The 16,088-nt window shown below is 46.4% G+C and overlaps 6 protein-coding genes across 6 annotated transcripts; 4 read left to right on the top strand and 2 right to left on the bottom strand.

Annotated features, from left to right (window-relative positions):
* Positions 1-81: 81 nt before the first annotated feature.
* N7508_005797 (terpene synthase family protein) lies at positions 82-2,876 on the top strand (the record flags this gene model as incomplete). Its single annotated transcript, XM_058463863.1, has 6 exons — positions 82-361; positions 413-444; positions 500-765; positions 821-1,368; positions 1,450-1,505; positions 2,406-2,876. The coding sequence occupies 6 exons, from the start codon at positions 82-84 to the stop codon at positions 2,874-2,876; spliced, it is 1,653 nt and encodes a 550-aa protein (XP_058320341.1).
* A 701-nt stretch (positions 2,877-3,577) lies between these two features.
* N7508_005796 (uncharacterized protein) lies at positions 3,578-4,367 on the top strand (the record flags this gene model as incomplete). Its single annotated transcript, XM_058463862.1, has 2 exons — positions 3,578-3,633; positions 3,773-4,367. 2 exons carry the CDS (start codon positions 3,578-3,580, stop codon positions 4,365-4,367), a joined length of 651 nt encoding a protein of 216 aa, XP_058320340.1.
* A 1,031-nt stretch (positions 4,368-5,398) lies between these two features.
* N7508_005795 (serine hydrolase domain-containing protein) lies at positions 5,399-7,187 on the top strand (the record flags this gene model as incomplete). Its single annotated transcript, XM_058463861.1, has 4 exons — positions 5,399-5,870; positions 5,922-5,975; positions 6,031-6,307; positions 6,368-7,187. The coding sequence occupies 4 exons, from the start codon at positions 5,399-5,401 to the stop codon at positions 7,185-7,187; spliced, it is 1,623 nt and encodes a 540-aa protein (XP_058320339.1).
* A 1,173-nt stretch (positions 7,188-8,360) lies between these two features.
* Positions 8,361-9,476, bottom strand: N7508_005794 (acetyl-CoA synthetase-like protein; the record flags this gene model as incomplete). Its single annotated transcript, XM_058463860.1, has 1 exon — positions 8,361-9,476. The coding sequence occupies one exon, from the start codon at positions 9,474-9,476 to the stop codon at positions 8,361-8,363; it is 1,116 nt and encodes a 371-aa protein (XP_058320338.1).
* A 177-nt stretch (positions 9,477-9,653) lies between these two features.
* N7508_005793 (uncharacterized protein) lies at positions 9,654-12,276 on the bottom strand (the record flags this gene model as incomplete). The annotated part of the gene is made up of 3 exons (XM_058463859.1): positions 9,654-10,537; positions 10,592-12,140; positions 12,193-12,276. 3 exons carry the CDS (start codon positions 12,274-12,276, stop codon positions 9,654-9,656), a joined length of 2,517 nt encoding a protein of 838 aa, XP_058320337.1.
* Positions 12,277-14,539: 2,263 nt separating this feature from the next.
* Positions 14,540-15,082, top strand: N7508_005792 (uncharacterized protein; the record flags this gene model as incomplete). The annotated part of the gene is made up of 1 exon (XM_058463858.1): positions 14,540-15,082. The coding sequence occupies one exon, from the start codon at positions 14,540-14,542 to the stop codon at positions 15,080-15,082; it is 543 nt and encodes a 180-aa protein (XP_058320336.1).
* Positions 15,083-16,088: the final 1,006 nt, after the last annotated feature.

The raw sequence follows: 16,088 nt of genomic DNA, 5'->3' as shown, positions 1-16,088 counted from the left end.
CGATACAATGTAGTATTTATAGTCTTAAATACCCCCCCAAACGACGAGGGTTCATATATTGTGTCAATTACAGTAAGCAAGATGCTCAAGAAATACGCCGTTCCGCTTGACCCTGAGATCTATGCCGCCGATCCAGGATACACCTCCCTTTTTGACCCTTATATTCACAAGCAGACGGAGGTGGCCGATCATGCTTCAGTCCAATTGCACATAGACCTGCACGGAGTTGATGGTGTTGGGTCCAAGTTTGGCAATCTCAATGCACATGCTGGAAATTTCACTTCTTTGTGTGCGCCAAATTGTCTACCTGAAAGATTTGCTCTTGTGGCATACACCGTTGAATATGCATTCCTTCATGATGGTACGTGACTAAGCCACTCAAACCTGTCCTGCTACTGACACTCGAAAACAGACGAAACAGACAATGCTGCAGACCATGATGCCGTATGGACTTACGAATTCAAATTCTTAGTGACTAAAAGGCTAACTCAACTCTCAGTTACTACTTGAAAATCAAATGCTTCATCAGGCACTTACCCAGAGTGGGATGACCTCTGTCTCAACCAGAGTCTCAGAAAAAGCACAACGCAAGTCTGAAGTCCAAGCTAAGATTGCAGCCGAATATCTGCGTCTGGATCCGGTCTTCGGTAACTGGTTTATTTCACGATGGGAGACATTTACCAAATCGGTGGAAGAGGTCAGAAGTACTGAGTTTGCCAGTCTGGATGAGTACCTTGCATTCCGAATTGTCGATGCAGCAGCCGAGTATGATCGCCCAGTATTACCAACCACAGAACACAATATTCTGACAGATTGACAGTTGGACACTTTATAATTTCCGATGGGGATCAGGCATCACTCTCACTGAAGAAGAAGAGAAAATCGCTGACCCCATGAGTTACATGGCCTATGCTGAGCTCTGTCTCGTCAATGATTTATTCTCCTGGGAGAAGGAATATGCATCCCATCTTAAGAGTGGCGGAGATGTACCTTTGGTCAATGCTGTCCATATTGTTGCGGTAAATCAAGGTCTAACACATTCGGCTGCAAAGGCTGTTGTAATGGCCGAGATTCGAGCACACGAAGAAAGATTCTGTCACTTGAAAGAGCAGTACAAGGGTACTCAAAGGCCTTCAAGGTCGGTGCTTGATTGGTTGGCCTTGCTGGAGCACTCAATGGCTGGTAATTGGGTTTGGAGTCTTCGCGTTCCTCGCTACTGGAAGACTGAGCGTAACCCATACAAAGATCACCTAGAGAACTTTGGCACTAATAAGGTGCGAATTCTCGCACCACCAGAGCAATTCTTCGACTCGAGCACAGATTCCAAAAACGCGACACAGATTCGCTCCGTTGACATTAAGAAGCAAAGTAAGTACAAGGCAAACCCGGGAAAGCCTGGTCATTGTTACCAGTAAGAGAACAAGTGTGCTAATATTATTCGGTGAATAGCAATTGAAGATGACGCATTGATGAAATTCGCATCAAACGGGTTTTCGACCAATGAGGTTAGTGTTCGGCTGCCAAACAATTGAGGCTAAGAAGAAGAAACTGATATCTTAACCTCAGCCGGTTTTGGACCCTTACACTTATATAAACTCACTTCCATCGAAGAATGTGAGACAAACATTGATCTCCGCCCTGAACACTTGGTATAGGGTGCCTGAGAAATCCCTCTTGATCATTGAAGGCGCAATTAATTTCCTGCATAACTCGTCATTATTGTCAGTCAGAAATACCTACCATTGGAATGTACCAGTTTTCTGACTACCAATTAGACTTGATGATATCCAGGATGGCAGCTCTTTGAGACGTGGCAAGCCTGTCGCTCACCACATCTTTGGCATTGGCCAGACGATCAACACTGCCACGTATTTGATGAATGAAGCCTTGTGTCTCGTGCAAATGCTCTCAAGATCTGCTGTATCGGTCTACTCAGGTATGTCGTCAACAGCTTGCAGGGAAGGAAGTTCCGTTAGTTAACATGAACTAGAGGAAATGCGCCATCTTCAACTTGGACAGGGACGTGACTTGCACTGGAGTTATCACACCCACGTACCTACTGCAGCACAATATATTGGAATGGTCGATGGCAGTAAGGATCTGATGCACATTTGCACACTCTACAAAATTATAGTCTAACATGATCACAGAAACTGGTGGCTTGTTCCGCCTTATAAGTCGCCTGATGAAGTCAGAGGCTACAGTAAATCGGTAATTGAATCCCATCATAATATGAAGGTTGAAAACGCTAATACAGGTACAGGGATCTTGACTTGGGTCAGTTAACCACCCTTCTTGGGAGGTATTTCCAGATCCGCGATGACTACCAGAATCTCAAAAGTGCCGACGTAATATATCCCCGTTGGACTGTAGTTCATTGTGCACCCAGGCTGACTCTCTTACAGTACACCACACAAAAGGGATTCTGTGACGATCTCGATGAGGGCAAACTCTCATTCCCGATCATCCTGTCAATGCAAATGCCAGGGTTCTCCAACACCGCGCTTTCAAGCATCTTCAGAAGCTGTCAACATGGTCAGACCCTCTCGCCCCAAATGAAACAATATATCCTCGAGGAGATCACCGCCAGAGGTGCATTTTCACAAACAAAAACTGTTTTGAAAAGACTGCATTTCGAACTGCTTCGTATGCTGATGGAGACGGAAAGAGAAGCTGGTGACAGAGAGAACTGGACTCTGCGATTGCTGATCATGAAGCTTGAAATTAACGACGAGGAGCAGAAGACTGAGAAGAACATAATTAGTGATTCCGAGTATGCTTGGAAGAATAACCAGCGACTTGGCTGGGAGGGGACTCAGGTCAATGGGCGCCCTATCGCCAAGGCTTGCTTCCTCAGAGCCCTGGAAGCTTCTTGAGGATTGAGGCAAGACAAGTTGGGAATATCTGCTTAAGGCATGATACGAGTACCAAGACAATTATGAATAACGATCTTTGCAAGCATATATGAAATTGTTTATTAGAGATGCTTTTGTACATATTATGATACAATGTTCAATGTGATTCCCTATTTATAGAACTCAGGCCTCACAACAGGTAACACATTCTCCTTCGATGACATAAAGCCTAAAGTGCTCTTTGCACCGTCTTCTTTATCTCAGTATGTAGTGGACGATCCATAATCTGAATTGGAAAGAACGCTTATGAGAAGCAATGAGCTCACTCCCACTGTGATGGTAACAGCCATTTGAGCCTCAATTCTGAAACGCCATACCCGACACTATTGTTCATTGACCCTTGTATACTCATTGTTGCGTAAATCGCTTACGAATTTATGCTAAAACTTCAAAGATTGACCGTTTCGTGCTCAGAAAGAAAACCGGAGGTACAGGTTCTTGGGTAATGGCCGGACCCACTTATTATCACGGGGTAAACTAGGTCTGAGCGGCGAAAAATGCATTTCGGAGTAAACTCCCACGCCGACATATAAAACACTCTGAAGTAGCGACGTTTGTATTATAGAAAACAACCCTTTTTGTTTCAATTTCAGGTTCTCCGGTGTCTTGGAAAGCCTGTCAGTTGCCGCGAAAGTCAAGAATTTAGAATCCCTAATAGCACCATGGCTACCTTCAAATCTCAAGTGAAGTTGCAGAGCTTCTTCCTACCCTCCAAGTGGTAGTTGTGACTGCGAAAGGACTCGACATTCGCACAGTCAATCCAAACATTGCTTCACACTTCCAGGTCAGCACACCGCCAAGCAACACATACCTTTCACATGAGATCTAAAACGACCCAGACTATCGTGGACAGAAAGGTTATACAAATGCCCAATCACACCTCGAGTGGCACTGTACCGCAACACGCTGAAAAATGTTGCGAACAGCTCATCCAAGAAATATCCGCTGTCCAACGAGTCAATACTGAAGGGCATCCCGAAGGAGAAGAAGGCCTGTCGGCCCATTTCACCTGTAGTGGACTTCTACAATATTATCAGCATTGAGCATGCTGTGCCAGCCGGCGCATTTGATCTCCCGGAGCTCCACGCTGCCAACGCACCACTAGAGTTCCGTCTCGCTCGCCCCGAGGATATCTTCGTTCCTCTGGATGCTGCTGCTGATGAGCAGCCAGGAATTTTGGGCAACGGGGAGATCTTGTATGCTCAAGGGAACATTGTCTTGACCAGGCACATGGCGTGGCTGCAGAGCAAGCAGGCTCTTGCGACAGACGACAGTACTGAAGTCATGTTCATGAGTGAAGTGCTCAATGAAGGAGAGGTCGGAGCTGAGCCGACGGAGTTGTCCCGTGCTATTGTGAAGTCATTGCAAGATGGCCTTCGGCATTTCTTCGGCATTGAAAGCAGGGTTAAATATTTGGGTAAGAGCCTGGGACAGTTTGAGACTGGGCTGTAGCACCTCTTGCATATGACCAGTCACTCGCTTTTGACTCTTCTGTTGGGTATGATGCAGCCAAGCATCGTCCAAGGCTGATTCGTGAAATAATTGTGCGTGGCAAACAATTTTAGATCAGGGGATAGATTCCATGTTTTGTTCATGACAATCTGGGATAGGAATTCACAAAGATGTCTTTTTGCTCCAGACCTTTTTCCTCTTGTTGCTGGGCTGTATGGACTTAGAATCACGATGTCAGACCAACTTCAATATATATATAGTGGTTCCAACCTGATGCACTAACACACACTGTGGATATTCTACATTGTCTTCATATGACCCAAGTTCATGGCCTGTAAGTTGCAACATGTGTCAGAATGCCATACTGTAATTAGCTGCCAGTTCTCAGATTACGCCCCAATGTCCGACAGCAATCTTGCTTGTTTCACGTTACTTGTCATTGGGCTCATTTTGGCCAACGTTGCTGTGCATTACCAAGGGCCTCTCATTATCTATCATTATTCAAAATATCCAGGGATGAGCCTTGACGATGACAGTGCCACGTTGAAGTATATGCGATGATGTCATTTGGGTCAATGTTGTTTGTCTTGGCATCCGCATTGGGAACTATGGGCCGCTATGTTTGCCAAGCCCTAGTGCACTCTGCACCCTTCTTCAGGCGTCTGCTCATAGGTTTATAAACGGATAGGAGGCTGAGCGGGCCCCAAAGTGCGATCTATCCTTATTTAGAATGACACCGCCTTCTTGATTGACAAGTCAGCGGCGCGTGACACTGTAAACGGTCTATTGGCGGATGATCCCTTGGCCCACGTCCAAGGCGCTCGTATATATCCAAGGTTCGTCAAAGCTCTTCATTACGGCCCCCAAAAAGATGTCAAGGTATAAGATGCGGTCTGTTGGCCATTTAGTCAAGACAGAATCAATTCAATCTTCTAAACCAAGCAATCTATTGAAATACCTTTGTGATGCTTTTCCATAAAGCATTGATCGGATCCCTTCTGGGTGCTCCAATTATCTCGGCAGCGCGTATAATGGCAACAGATGAAGTGCCCCTGATCGGCCCATCATTCATCTCGAACTTCGATCCCTCTGGATCCCTCGCGATTCGCAACGCTAGATCGGAACTCCCTGGGCTGATCAATAACCTCTTCCAATCCAATGTTCTCAATCGCACCGATTTAGCCTTCTCTATTGATATCTTTTCGGCCGCAACCAATGACAGTCTCTACAGATATACGCATGTCGGAGAGGACATGAAAGAGACTCTCACCGCTGGAACCCTCAATGACAAGACTATCTCCCGTACCGGGAGTGTGACAAAACTTTTTACTGTCTATGCAATCCTCGTCAAGGCGGGAATTGGATGCTTCAGCGATCCCATCACGAAGTATCTGCCTGAGCTTGGAGGTAATGCATCTAGTGATCCCCTGGAGCGAATCCGCTGGGATGATATTACTGTCGGAGCCCTGGCATCTCAACAGGCTGGATCTGGCGGTATTGGCGGTATGTGATCCTGTAATGATTTTGCATGCGATGTTCTGACTTGCTTTCTAGACTTTTTCCTAGAGTATGCAAACCCAGACGACCCATTGAACTACAAGCCCGAGGGTAAGCACTCGAATATTTTGTTCCATGGGAGCAGCTATTAATATGTCTGTCTTAGAGTTCCTCAAATTCATGCGGGACGAGAAAGCACCTGTCATATCTCCCTATCGAAATGCTATCTACTCTGACGCCGGTTTTGCTGTTCTGGGTCAGGTTCTTGTGCGCATGACAGGGAAGAAAAATTTCACCGAGGCAATTCAAGAAACTCTGTTTGATCCAATGGGGTTGGAGAGCATGTCAACGAAGGTGCCGAAGGGCTCAGGCCTGAATGTCATCGATCGGTCCTCTATCGACAAGAACTCATCATGGGGACTCGACCTTGAAATTGTTGCTTCGTAAGTTTAAGTTATCTAAATACACGGCCGCGGAATGATTAGCTAACCACATTTCTACAGAACTGGGAGTATTTATGCCAACGGCGAGGATCTTCGTACCGCAGGCCTTGCCATCTTAAATTCCGAGTTTTTGTCCGCAGCCACAACGTCAGAATGGATGAAGCCCCGAAGTGGAACAGGTTCCCTGGTCGAGCTAGTCGGAGCGCCATGGGAGATCTCACGCCTCGAAATTCCAGTTACCCCAGGATCAAACCGCACCCGCATCTCAGATCTATACACCAAAGCCGGCGGCAACGGTGATTACACATGCATCTTTGCCCTATCGCCAGACCAAGGTATCGGTTATTCGATTTTAGTCGCCGGATCAACCGCCTCGTCGGCCCGCTGGCCTCTACGCGACCTAGTTGGTGAGACATTTGTTCCAGCTGCCGAGCACGCAGCAGCAGAGAATGCCAAGCGCAACCTTGCCGGAACATTCGTGGATGAGAGCTCACCTGGAACAAACCTCACATTGACCGTCGACAAGGCACGTCCCGGCCTTGGATTGAAGCGATTCTGGGTCAAAGGCGTCAACGGCCTTGATAATACCCATGTGCGTCTGTATCCGACCGGTCTTAACTCCTTTTCGAATTCATTGTCTTCCCTATATAAGAGTAAGGGTACAATGCGCGTCGCGCACCGCATGGTTGTACCACCGAACAAATTGAAGCCTCGTGCTGCTGTTGAGGGTGGAAAGGGAGGATTGTTTGATAACTCATTTGCGTGGATGAATCTTGATTTCGCTGGACCCTCTGATGAGTTCATATTTAACTTGGTTGATGGAAGGCTCGTCAGTGTTGAAATTCCACTTTCAGGATTGACACTGAAAAGAGTGAACTGAATCCATCTTTTATGATGGGTGGATCATAGACACCAGCACTTTTATGCCGCGCTTTTCTGTGGAGGAGGTTTGTCTGGTAAAACCAAGCCGACAAGGAACATAGCTTATTCTTTCTTTGCAATTTCGATTAAAAATTGTCCAATACCTCAGCTCTACACAGTTCCTTTATTCTGAAAGGTTTGAATTTGTGGCTCTTTTGCCGCTGTAGGGTGCTTCATTACAAGCTTAATCTTTTACGAGCACATTGGTCTCATTTAGACCCTACATGCACACGCCAAACCTTGTTAGCCCGGCCGCGTTAATTTTATACAACTGCATTCATCAGTGAAAATGTATCATCGGAGCGATTATCACTCTTGGGTACTTCCACTGAGTATGCAGCCCCCTGGTAAAACCAAGCTACCTTTGTTCTCTCCAACTGACTAGCTTTATTCTGGTAGCACAAAGGGGGGCCTGAATGTGTAAAAACCACAGGACTGACTTAATTTTATGATGTACTTTTAAATCTTACCCGGACCATTACTTGTGCCCTATAGACCGAGAGAAGTTAAAGAGAAATTGAAAGTGATATGATAAGTGTATAAAGAAGCGACTTGTTTCTATTAGCTAGTTACGTATCAATTGTAGATGCTTAGACCATAACTGTATATCTTGAGTATGGCCTTCTTGTCTTTGTATGTCAGCAAGTCCCGTATCAGTGATACAAACAAGTCGTGACCGTTTCTCATCGTGAGCATGGCAGATTAATTTACCACTTGAGGTCTCCCACACAGTCCGAGCTCTCCATCTGCAATAATTTATCACGCGAACACTGAATATCGAAAACTGCTATCTTTTTCATGATTCTCTATTGCCCTATCATACCCCCCATCTCTTTGAGGTTTCAGCTATGCACTGCTTCTACTTGCTGGATCGTTGGAACCGGGGATGTTGCGCTGATCAACGGGCCGACAACTGCCATCTTCGCTTGGAAGGAAGCCGATATCGACCAAGTACCGTGTGCTTTTATCCAGCGCTACAATAGTATCTTTTTGAATAAAAGCACCAGGCCACTCTACTGGAGGAGGGCCCGTGAATTGCCCCATATTTGCATCAAACCAAGCCAACACTGGTAAGAAAGGGTGGTCCCGTGCATTGCTTTCGACGTCGGCCCTTAACGCTGCCATCCACTCGCTATGGCCCATGGTCTTGATCAGTCGACCACTGCGGCTGGTGAGAATCCTGCAAAAAAGTCTCAATTGACACCCCATCGTGGCAATCCACTGTTTGTTTGCCCTGCGGATTCAGAACACTCCCCACCACAAGGGAAGTCATTTGTTCTACTCCTGCCACCGGTATATGTGCTTTCCGCAAATCACTGCGCACAGTTTCAAGAGATTGAATACTGTAAGCCAGGCGCCACAGGAAATCTTCGGGGTGGGCAATTCCTTCCCATCTCGTGCCTGCCAGATATCCCGGTTGTACCACTCGTCCCCGCGGGACTGACGGATCCGGCCTTTGGTCGAGCCGGCGATTGTATTTCTCCACCATCATCCGTGATAGAAACTTGGTTTGATCATACCCACATGCATGAGCGAGATTATTCAAAACTTGCTCTCGAGTTTCTGTTGGCGATGGGAGATACCCCCCGCACACGTATGTGAATGGACACGGTGCTGGCATTTTGGACAGGGCCTCCAAGGTAGTGCGGGTACTGTCAACATTTGTGGGCTTCAGCGTCGAGAAGTCATCCAACCAGTTGACTCGGGCACCGTTGTGGGTGATTCCATCGATGCGCATCTGACCTGTGAGGCCCCTCCAATGCGCATCGTCAAGCCCCAGCCTTGGAAGACTCAAATCCCCAAGCCATACTTCGATTTGAGAGTCAAATTCAACACGCCACCACTGACCAAGTTGAGCAGGAGGTCGTATCCTGTCTCGGGCTTCCTCTTCACTACCCGAACGCACTAGGCCCACAATGTGGCCCACACTGGGGTCCTCTAGCAATACCCGAACCACCTGGCTGCCTAAAAATCCAGTCACCGATGTTGCAAAGATTGTCTTTGTCTTTTGAGCGAGGATGGGTACAGGAACATTGATCAAATTCAATTCACCGAGGATGTCTCTTGGAGTGCCGGTATCTGACCAGCCATCCGATCCGCCACCCGCCCGTCTGGAAAGTCGCTGATCAATCTGACACACTGTGATCCCAGGCTGCTGCAGGTCCTGAATCCGAGTGGCCCCTCTTCTAAGGATAGAGATATTATTCGCCACCTTCCAGTTGTATTCTAAATTTACAGTACTGTACATGCCTGCTAGGAACAGCCACGGACTACACAAATTACTACGACTAAACAATGCGAACGTTGCATGCTCTTGTCTAATCGACATCTGTATTCACACAATCGAGATTTCCCTGGATTTCAGGCAATAGGTAGTAAGGAGTATCAACTATCGGGTATATAAACAAAAATTTCACTTTGACGACTAACTCTCTTCAGTTTCGAAATACGGAGGCGGAGGATCCAAGGGATGTTCTGGCTGCGGTACTGAGGGAGGTGGCCGATTCGGCCTGGGAGGTTGCTGCACTGGGGATGATCTGTCGTTCACGGGTAGTTCTGCAGGCCTTGGATTGTCTGGTAGCTCGTGGAGGCCCGGCGAGTGAGGAAGGTTCTGATCCCGTTGCCAGACCCGGGTTTCCTCCTCTCCAGGAAGTTCAATGGGTAATTCTTCCGGTTGACTTTGGCCTGACTGAGCTCTCCAGGTTCGGGCGTTTACTGGAGACGGAAGCTCTGCTGTTTGTTGCTCTAAATCTTCGAACTCTGATATTAAGAGCTCTTGCCCGATGTGATGCTTCAGAAGCTCATGCGTGACATATCGTTCCGGGACAAGGCCCTGAGCTTCAACGAAAGATATATGTGGATACGAATCAGCCATCCGCCGTATTCGGCTTGCAAAACGGTGGTGATGAGGACAGCTGTCAGCACCCATCAAGAGAATAGTAATGGAGGCCCAGGATGCATCGAGAGTGTTCAACTCGAACTCATCCATGTCGTTGACCTCGCCGCCAAGCATTAGGATTAGTCGCAATCTTGGTGTTTGAATTCCGGCCTGCCACCCATAAACAGGATGGAATGTTGCTGTTTCGGAATGTTTCTGGAAATGCATCTCCTTGACCTTTCGCCATCCAACCATGATGCGACTGCGTCCTATGAACTTGATAGCCCGGCAAATGTCTCCTAGATTCCTTCCATTCACCAAGCTGATGTAGTTTGCTTGGCTGCTGAATGTAACGAGTGGGTAACCCTGTGCGTTATTGTCGTACTTCCCAAGTGCTTCGACGAAGCGACCTAGAATAGCCTTTGCGAGCTCTGTGTTTTCACGGTCAGTCTATGATAAAGGCAAGAATAGACTGCAAGATTTACCTTTGTGCTTTGGCTGGTTGGCCGTTGAAAATCCCGTGATGAGATACTGGTTGTAATTGGGTAGCAAGGGATTAAAATCCATAGAGCCGCGAGCGTCCATCAAGATCATCGTCTCATCTGTCGGGGACCTGATATTGCGAGTAGCATGGACAGGCGGGTGAATCTGTTTCGAGTAACCTTCCCGGGGGTATTGACTGCGACAAATATCATCGGGAGAGTGATATCTTGGTTGCAATTCCACCGCCGAACCCATTCGTTTCCGTGCCAGTTCAAGCTCCGAAATCAAATCTTGTTTCGTTGTAAGTTGAAATCCAGCTCTATGGTTTAGAACCCAGTAGACTCGTTCTTCAGCGGTATCTCTGTAACCTCTCCACGTAGGCGTAACACCCCTCCATCCCGCTGAGGCGTCGATAGCGAATCTCAATGGATTTGAGGCCTGGGACTGCCAGGAAACAGGAATAGGCTCGAAGTATCCTGCTCGTAGAAGATTGAGATATTGAATAGGCATTTGCGTTCGAATCTCCGCAACCGCCCGAGCTATTCCAACAATTTCTTGGTAAGTTGAGACAATGTGTCGATCGATACGATCTTGCCATCGGCCCTGTTCTTCTTTGAGAATTTCATTTCGTAAATCAAATGAAACAGCAAGTTTCTTCTTGATTTTGAGAGCAGTTCGTTCATCAGAGCTCCTGACAGAGAGCGCTTTCCTAAAGCTTAAACGCTTAGATGCCTTTTCGGTAGTCAGCTCACCATTCGCGGATGTGCGGCGCGTAAGAGACATGTTGGACACGAATGATTCCAATTGCTCAAGCTCCCAAATATTGAAAGATGGCTCTAGAAGTTGAAGAGCTGCTTGTGCCTTCTCATTGAGAGCCAAGTCCAGAGCGTTAGTTTGCTGGATGAACTTAGCATGTAGCTGTGGATCAGGCCTTCCAATTCCGTACATCGAAGATCCCGCGAGTGAATAGGATGACATGATATTAGAATATGGGTTGTTATTAGACAGGCGCAAGTGCGCAAAATCATGGTATGGCTTTTCGCCGGGATAAAGCACGGCCTTGGACCACATTTCGAGCACGTCGAGGCGATCGAGTCTTCTCTTCCAGTACTTGTGAACAGGGCATTCACAAAGCAAATATGTTTCGTGCTCAGGTTCAATCTCGGGGTTGTAGATCCGACATGATAGTTGAACGCTGTGGAGCATCTTCTGCATTTCAGCCTCATCTTGGGCGCGGACCTTAGCGGCCCTGATCAAGGCGTTTTCATGTTGACGATTGGAGGCACTGCTACTTGCTGTAACGAAAGATGCTCTTCGACTTGTTTGACTTCCATTTGAGGATGAGATGGTTCTTGTGGCTAAGGCATATGAAGGGGGTCCTGTGGGGGATATGGGAGAAGTGGCGTGGTCAAAATCGCTAGGCTGGTTCCAGCCGCTCGTGGAGCCTGCCATAGAGCTGTTCATAGTGGATGTTGGTCGATGAAGCTGGTGGGAATGTCGGTTAGGGCTCTCGTAGTACTGATCGACAGCTTCATTGATACTACTCGCGTACTCCCACAAGATTAGTGAACTGTAATTCAATATAACCACTGGCGATACATACTTCGAGAAACAAAGAAGCTGTAGCCTCGTCAACATCCGGCACGAAGGATATAAAATCGACTATGTTCGATCTGGATGGCCGCATTATTAGGAGAAATGAGAAATTAGTCGTAGACTCGAAGACCTCAAAAGCGCAATCGCATGCTCCAAATAGCATCCATGGCTAATCGATGGCTGGGATGACACATCTGACAGCCTCACACAGCCCCGGTGCCATGGCCTCGTTCCTCGCTTTGTACAAGATATCAACAGGGCAAGCCTAAGCACGTGGTCGGAAGAAGCAAATGAGTGGATGGGCCAACCGCCCCTAAACTGATTGCGGCTCGGCGCCCAAGCCAGGCCACGATCGGACAATTTAAGCGGAGTCGCGTGTCCGACCACATATCTCCACTTCCCAGATCGGTTTAAATCCGCGAGCTCTGACTTTCTCAACTTATTTCCCACCTGGAATGATAAGATCAAATGAGAAGGATAATGAGCAGGTCGGCCATTATAAAAAAAAAACAAACAAAATGCAAAACTTAGGTATTTATTTGCCAGTTGTCAATCGTACTTGGCACTGATAGGTCGAAGAGCTACTTCGGCTAAAGCCTATCTAGCGTGTCATCGACTCGATACGCTTACTGTAACTTGAGCCACCCAAGCCCCGCAGCACTGTAGTGCCAATAGATTATTCACGTGAGAACGATTGGGCTCCTTTAGCCCACGCAGTTGTTCACCGTGTACACAATAAAGCTATTGTCTACGGCGAGCTTTCACGGTACCTATGTCATTTACACAAATATGTTTCGCCCTAGCTAATCAACTTTCTGTTGGCTCACAGCCAATCTGTTGTATAGATCCCTGCCCTGTGCTTTCTATTGATATCTTCACTGGGGTGGAGGGTAATATTGAAACATCATAGCAATAGCTTCATAGCCTTCCTTTCTGGACTGCTTACATAGATCACGCGCGTATTTGTTGGTGCACTTGCTGACAAAGAAGTTACCAATCTCATTCCACGATAAATGGCTTTTCAGCGAGGAGCAGTGATCATACCAAGGAATGCACGTGACTCAGCGACCAGTTTGTGAGGTCCTTGCTCACAGTGTCCTAATTCTTGGCGTGTATCATCGAATAGGTTTCGTTGAGCTGCGGGAGTTGCAAAACCAAACCGTCAAGTATCGCGGAAGCCTGGGACCATTCGCGCGAGGCACATGGCAGCATCAGTAGCACGGTATCCATCGTCTTGGCAGACTAAGTAGATCATTTACAAGCGTAAAATCTTTCTCTACCTACAGGGGGTATGTATCTTCTCATGAAACCCCAACTAACCCTCCAACTAATTGCATAGGCACAGAAGAGCGAGAGACCCATATGATATAATTTTGCCAAAGTTATCGACGTAACAATCACAAAGTTCCGTGCCAGATTCAGTGAGAGCAAAATACGCATGCACTACATGGGATATTACAACCCACAATGAGGGTCATGAGTCTGTTCACAGTGCAATGAAGTATTGAACAAGTTATTTAGAAAATCTTCCAAGTGATTGTGCCATCTCATTCATTATTTGTATCTTTTCTCTCGCCTCCTGTTTCACATATTTTTTGCCCATTTTCAAGTACCTCGGGTGAACCTTTCATATCATAAATAAGAGTGTGCAAAAGGACTTCTAGCCACCGTTGTAGTAAGTGAAACTTGCTTCCTATTAACGGACGCGAATGCGACTGATGGTACCGTAAGTAATCCCCGTCATCTCTTGGGCTTCCTAAGGCACGTTGGAAGATGAGATGTATGTACTAGTATCCCATCAAATGTGGAACGGAGTAATAATTTTGCATTATAATGTACTTCTAAGTCAGAAGCAGAAATTGGAGTAGATTCGAACCGTGTAGAGTAGGTTAATGGTGGAATCTCAATACAGAGGTGGTTAATCTAGCACCAAATCTGCTGCTAATTTTACTTGCTTTCTTAGCAATCCTGTATGATCTTTGTTCGCGTATATTCTCCATTGTTCAAACAATCGGATTGAATGATCGATGCTCTTTGTTTGTCCAGTCAACACGGATTGAACTCGAACTTTATAAAGGGCTATCGACACCCAATAATTGAGTTCTACACCAAGCAATCACCCAAAAGATTCTATACTCATTTGCAAAGATATTACAGTTACTTTAGTGACCACAGGCGGCTTCCAAGCAATCATGGCAGAATATAAGTATGGACAAGAGGCCAAGGGAAGGCTCTACCGAAAGTGGATGGAGACCTCTCGTGAACCTGGATGTCCAGTTGCAATAAGCACTCTTGTATTACACTATAAATCAAGGCACCCAGAGTACAGGGTTAATTGCACACCCTCAAAGCTAATGGCAGCCTGGAACCCATTGCTGGCACCCCTAGGCTTGCTTATTGAGCATCCTAATGTAATTAACGCTGAATCCAAGTATCGGGATATCGAAATTATGAACCGCTGCGGCTCCCCAGTCAACTGGTGTGGGCGTACTGGACCGGGCGTGATCTTTATTGACAATGTCTACAGGTCCCACAACAGTTCCCACATTCCGCATATGTCCGATTTCACTAAGGTCGCTTATGAGATGGACTTTCCATTGAGTACCCTTAAACATGTATTCATTAACGGTATTATCAACGAGGACACTGTGCCTTGCGTCAGATATGAGATTTACCGATCCATCACACCCTACGAATACCCGTCTAAGGAGCCCCTGATTTGGCACCTTGGAACAGCTGAGTTTGATACTTTGCTTGGCACGGGAATTGGCAAGATGGCGGCAGCTTTCATTCTGTGTGCGTATGGTCGGGGTAAAAAGCGTATTATCCGAATCGTTACATTCCACACCGAAGACTTTTGGAACTTGAATATGCGATTTGATATTGCGGGAGTATGATCAATGATCATATTTAATCCACGATCCAGTCGTTGACAGCTAACTATTTTTTTTCTCAGATCTAATTTGCCTTTCATTCTGACAGTTGGGTTATAGCGCATTACCCAAACCGACATCACTATTTTGCTCTCTACAAAACAAACATTCCCACTACAATCATTTCTCTATATGCACCACTTTTGGTGGACATGGTCATACTTTATAAACGTAAATCAAATGAAGATACTTTCGCTCTCCAAATTTATACCAATTCACTCTGTAGAGCCCAGTAATTGATAACTTATCCTAGTATTTTGGTTTCTTACGCCGGTGGTAAAATCTCAGCAGTCAATACTTTCCCTTTCTATGGCATCTAAATCCAGTAAAGCCAACTTGGAGCTTCAATTCTCGCATTGGATTGGTGGAAAAAGTTTAGAAAGGCCATGCATGAAGTTTGAAATTTCTCAGGTCCTCCTTTTGCGGACTGAGTTGAAGAAATCCCACCCAAGGAGTCCGTTCACACGGATAAAAAACTATCGACAAGCAGGACTTGTACAAAGCTAGCTTAGAGACCCACATCTACACCATTGTAAGATTTTCTAAGCCCATTTTCGTGCCAATAACTGTTGCAGCCCTACGTCATCGTTTTTAGTGTATTAGTGTGTATGCATATATAGGCTAAAGACAGCTGGACCTTTGGGAACAATTAAATCAGTATCTTGAGACTGACATGGGGAGAGGCCAATAAGGGTGATAAGGGAATATATTAAGAGGCTTAGAGAATTATTTTAGGAATTCAGACTCGTGGCAGACTTCTACCCAACCTATTTTGGCCCTCAAATGAAGGAACTTTCACTAGCTAGAGGGAACACGTCGGCCGGTGCGGAGATCATCCTCTATCGGGTGATCCGCGCATTTCTCCACTTGTGGGGAAGGGGGATCTGCTATGCAACAGCTCAAGTACCTCCTTTTGATTTGTTGCCTTTGCATTCCGATATAATCTAGGCATTCTTTTGTCCGATGAATA

The sequence above is a fragment of the Penicillium antarcticum genome, assembly GCF_028974205.1.
Source record: "Penicillium antarcticum strain IBT 31339 chromosome Unknown utg000005l_segment0_segment0, whole genome shotgun sequence".
Lineage (NCBI taxonomy): Eukaryota > Fungi > Ascomycota > Eurotiomycetes > Eurotiales > Aspergillaceae > Penicillium > Penicillium antarcticum.
Note: the sequence above shows the minus strand (reverse complement) of the source record. Positions and strands in the feature narration are given on the sequence as shown.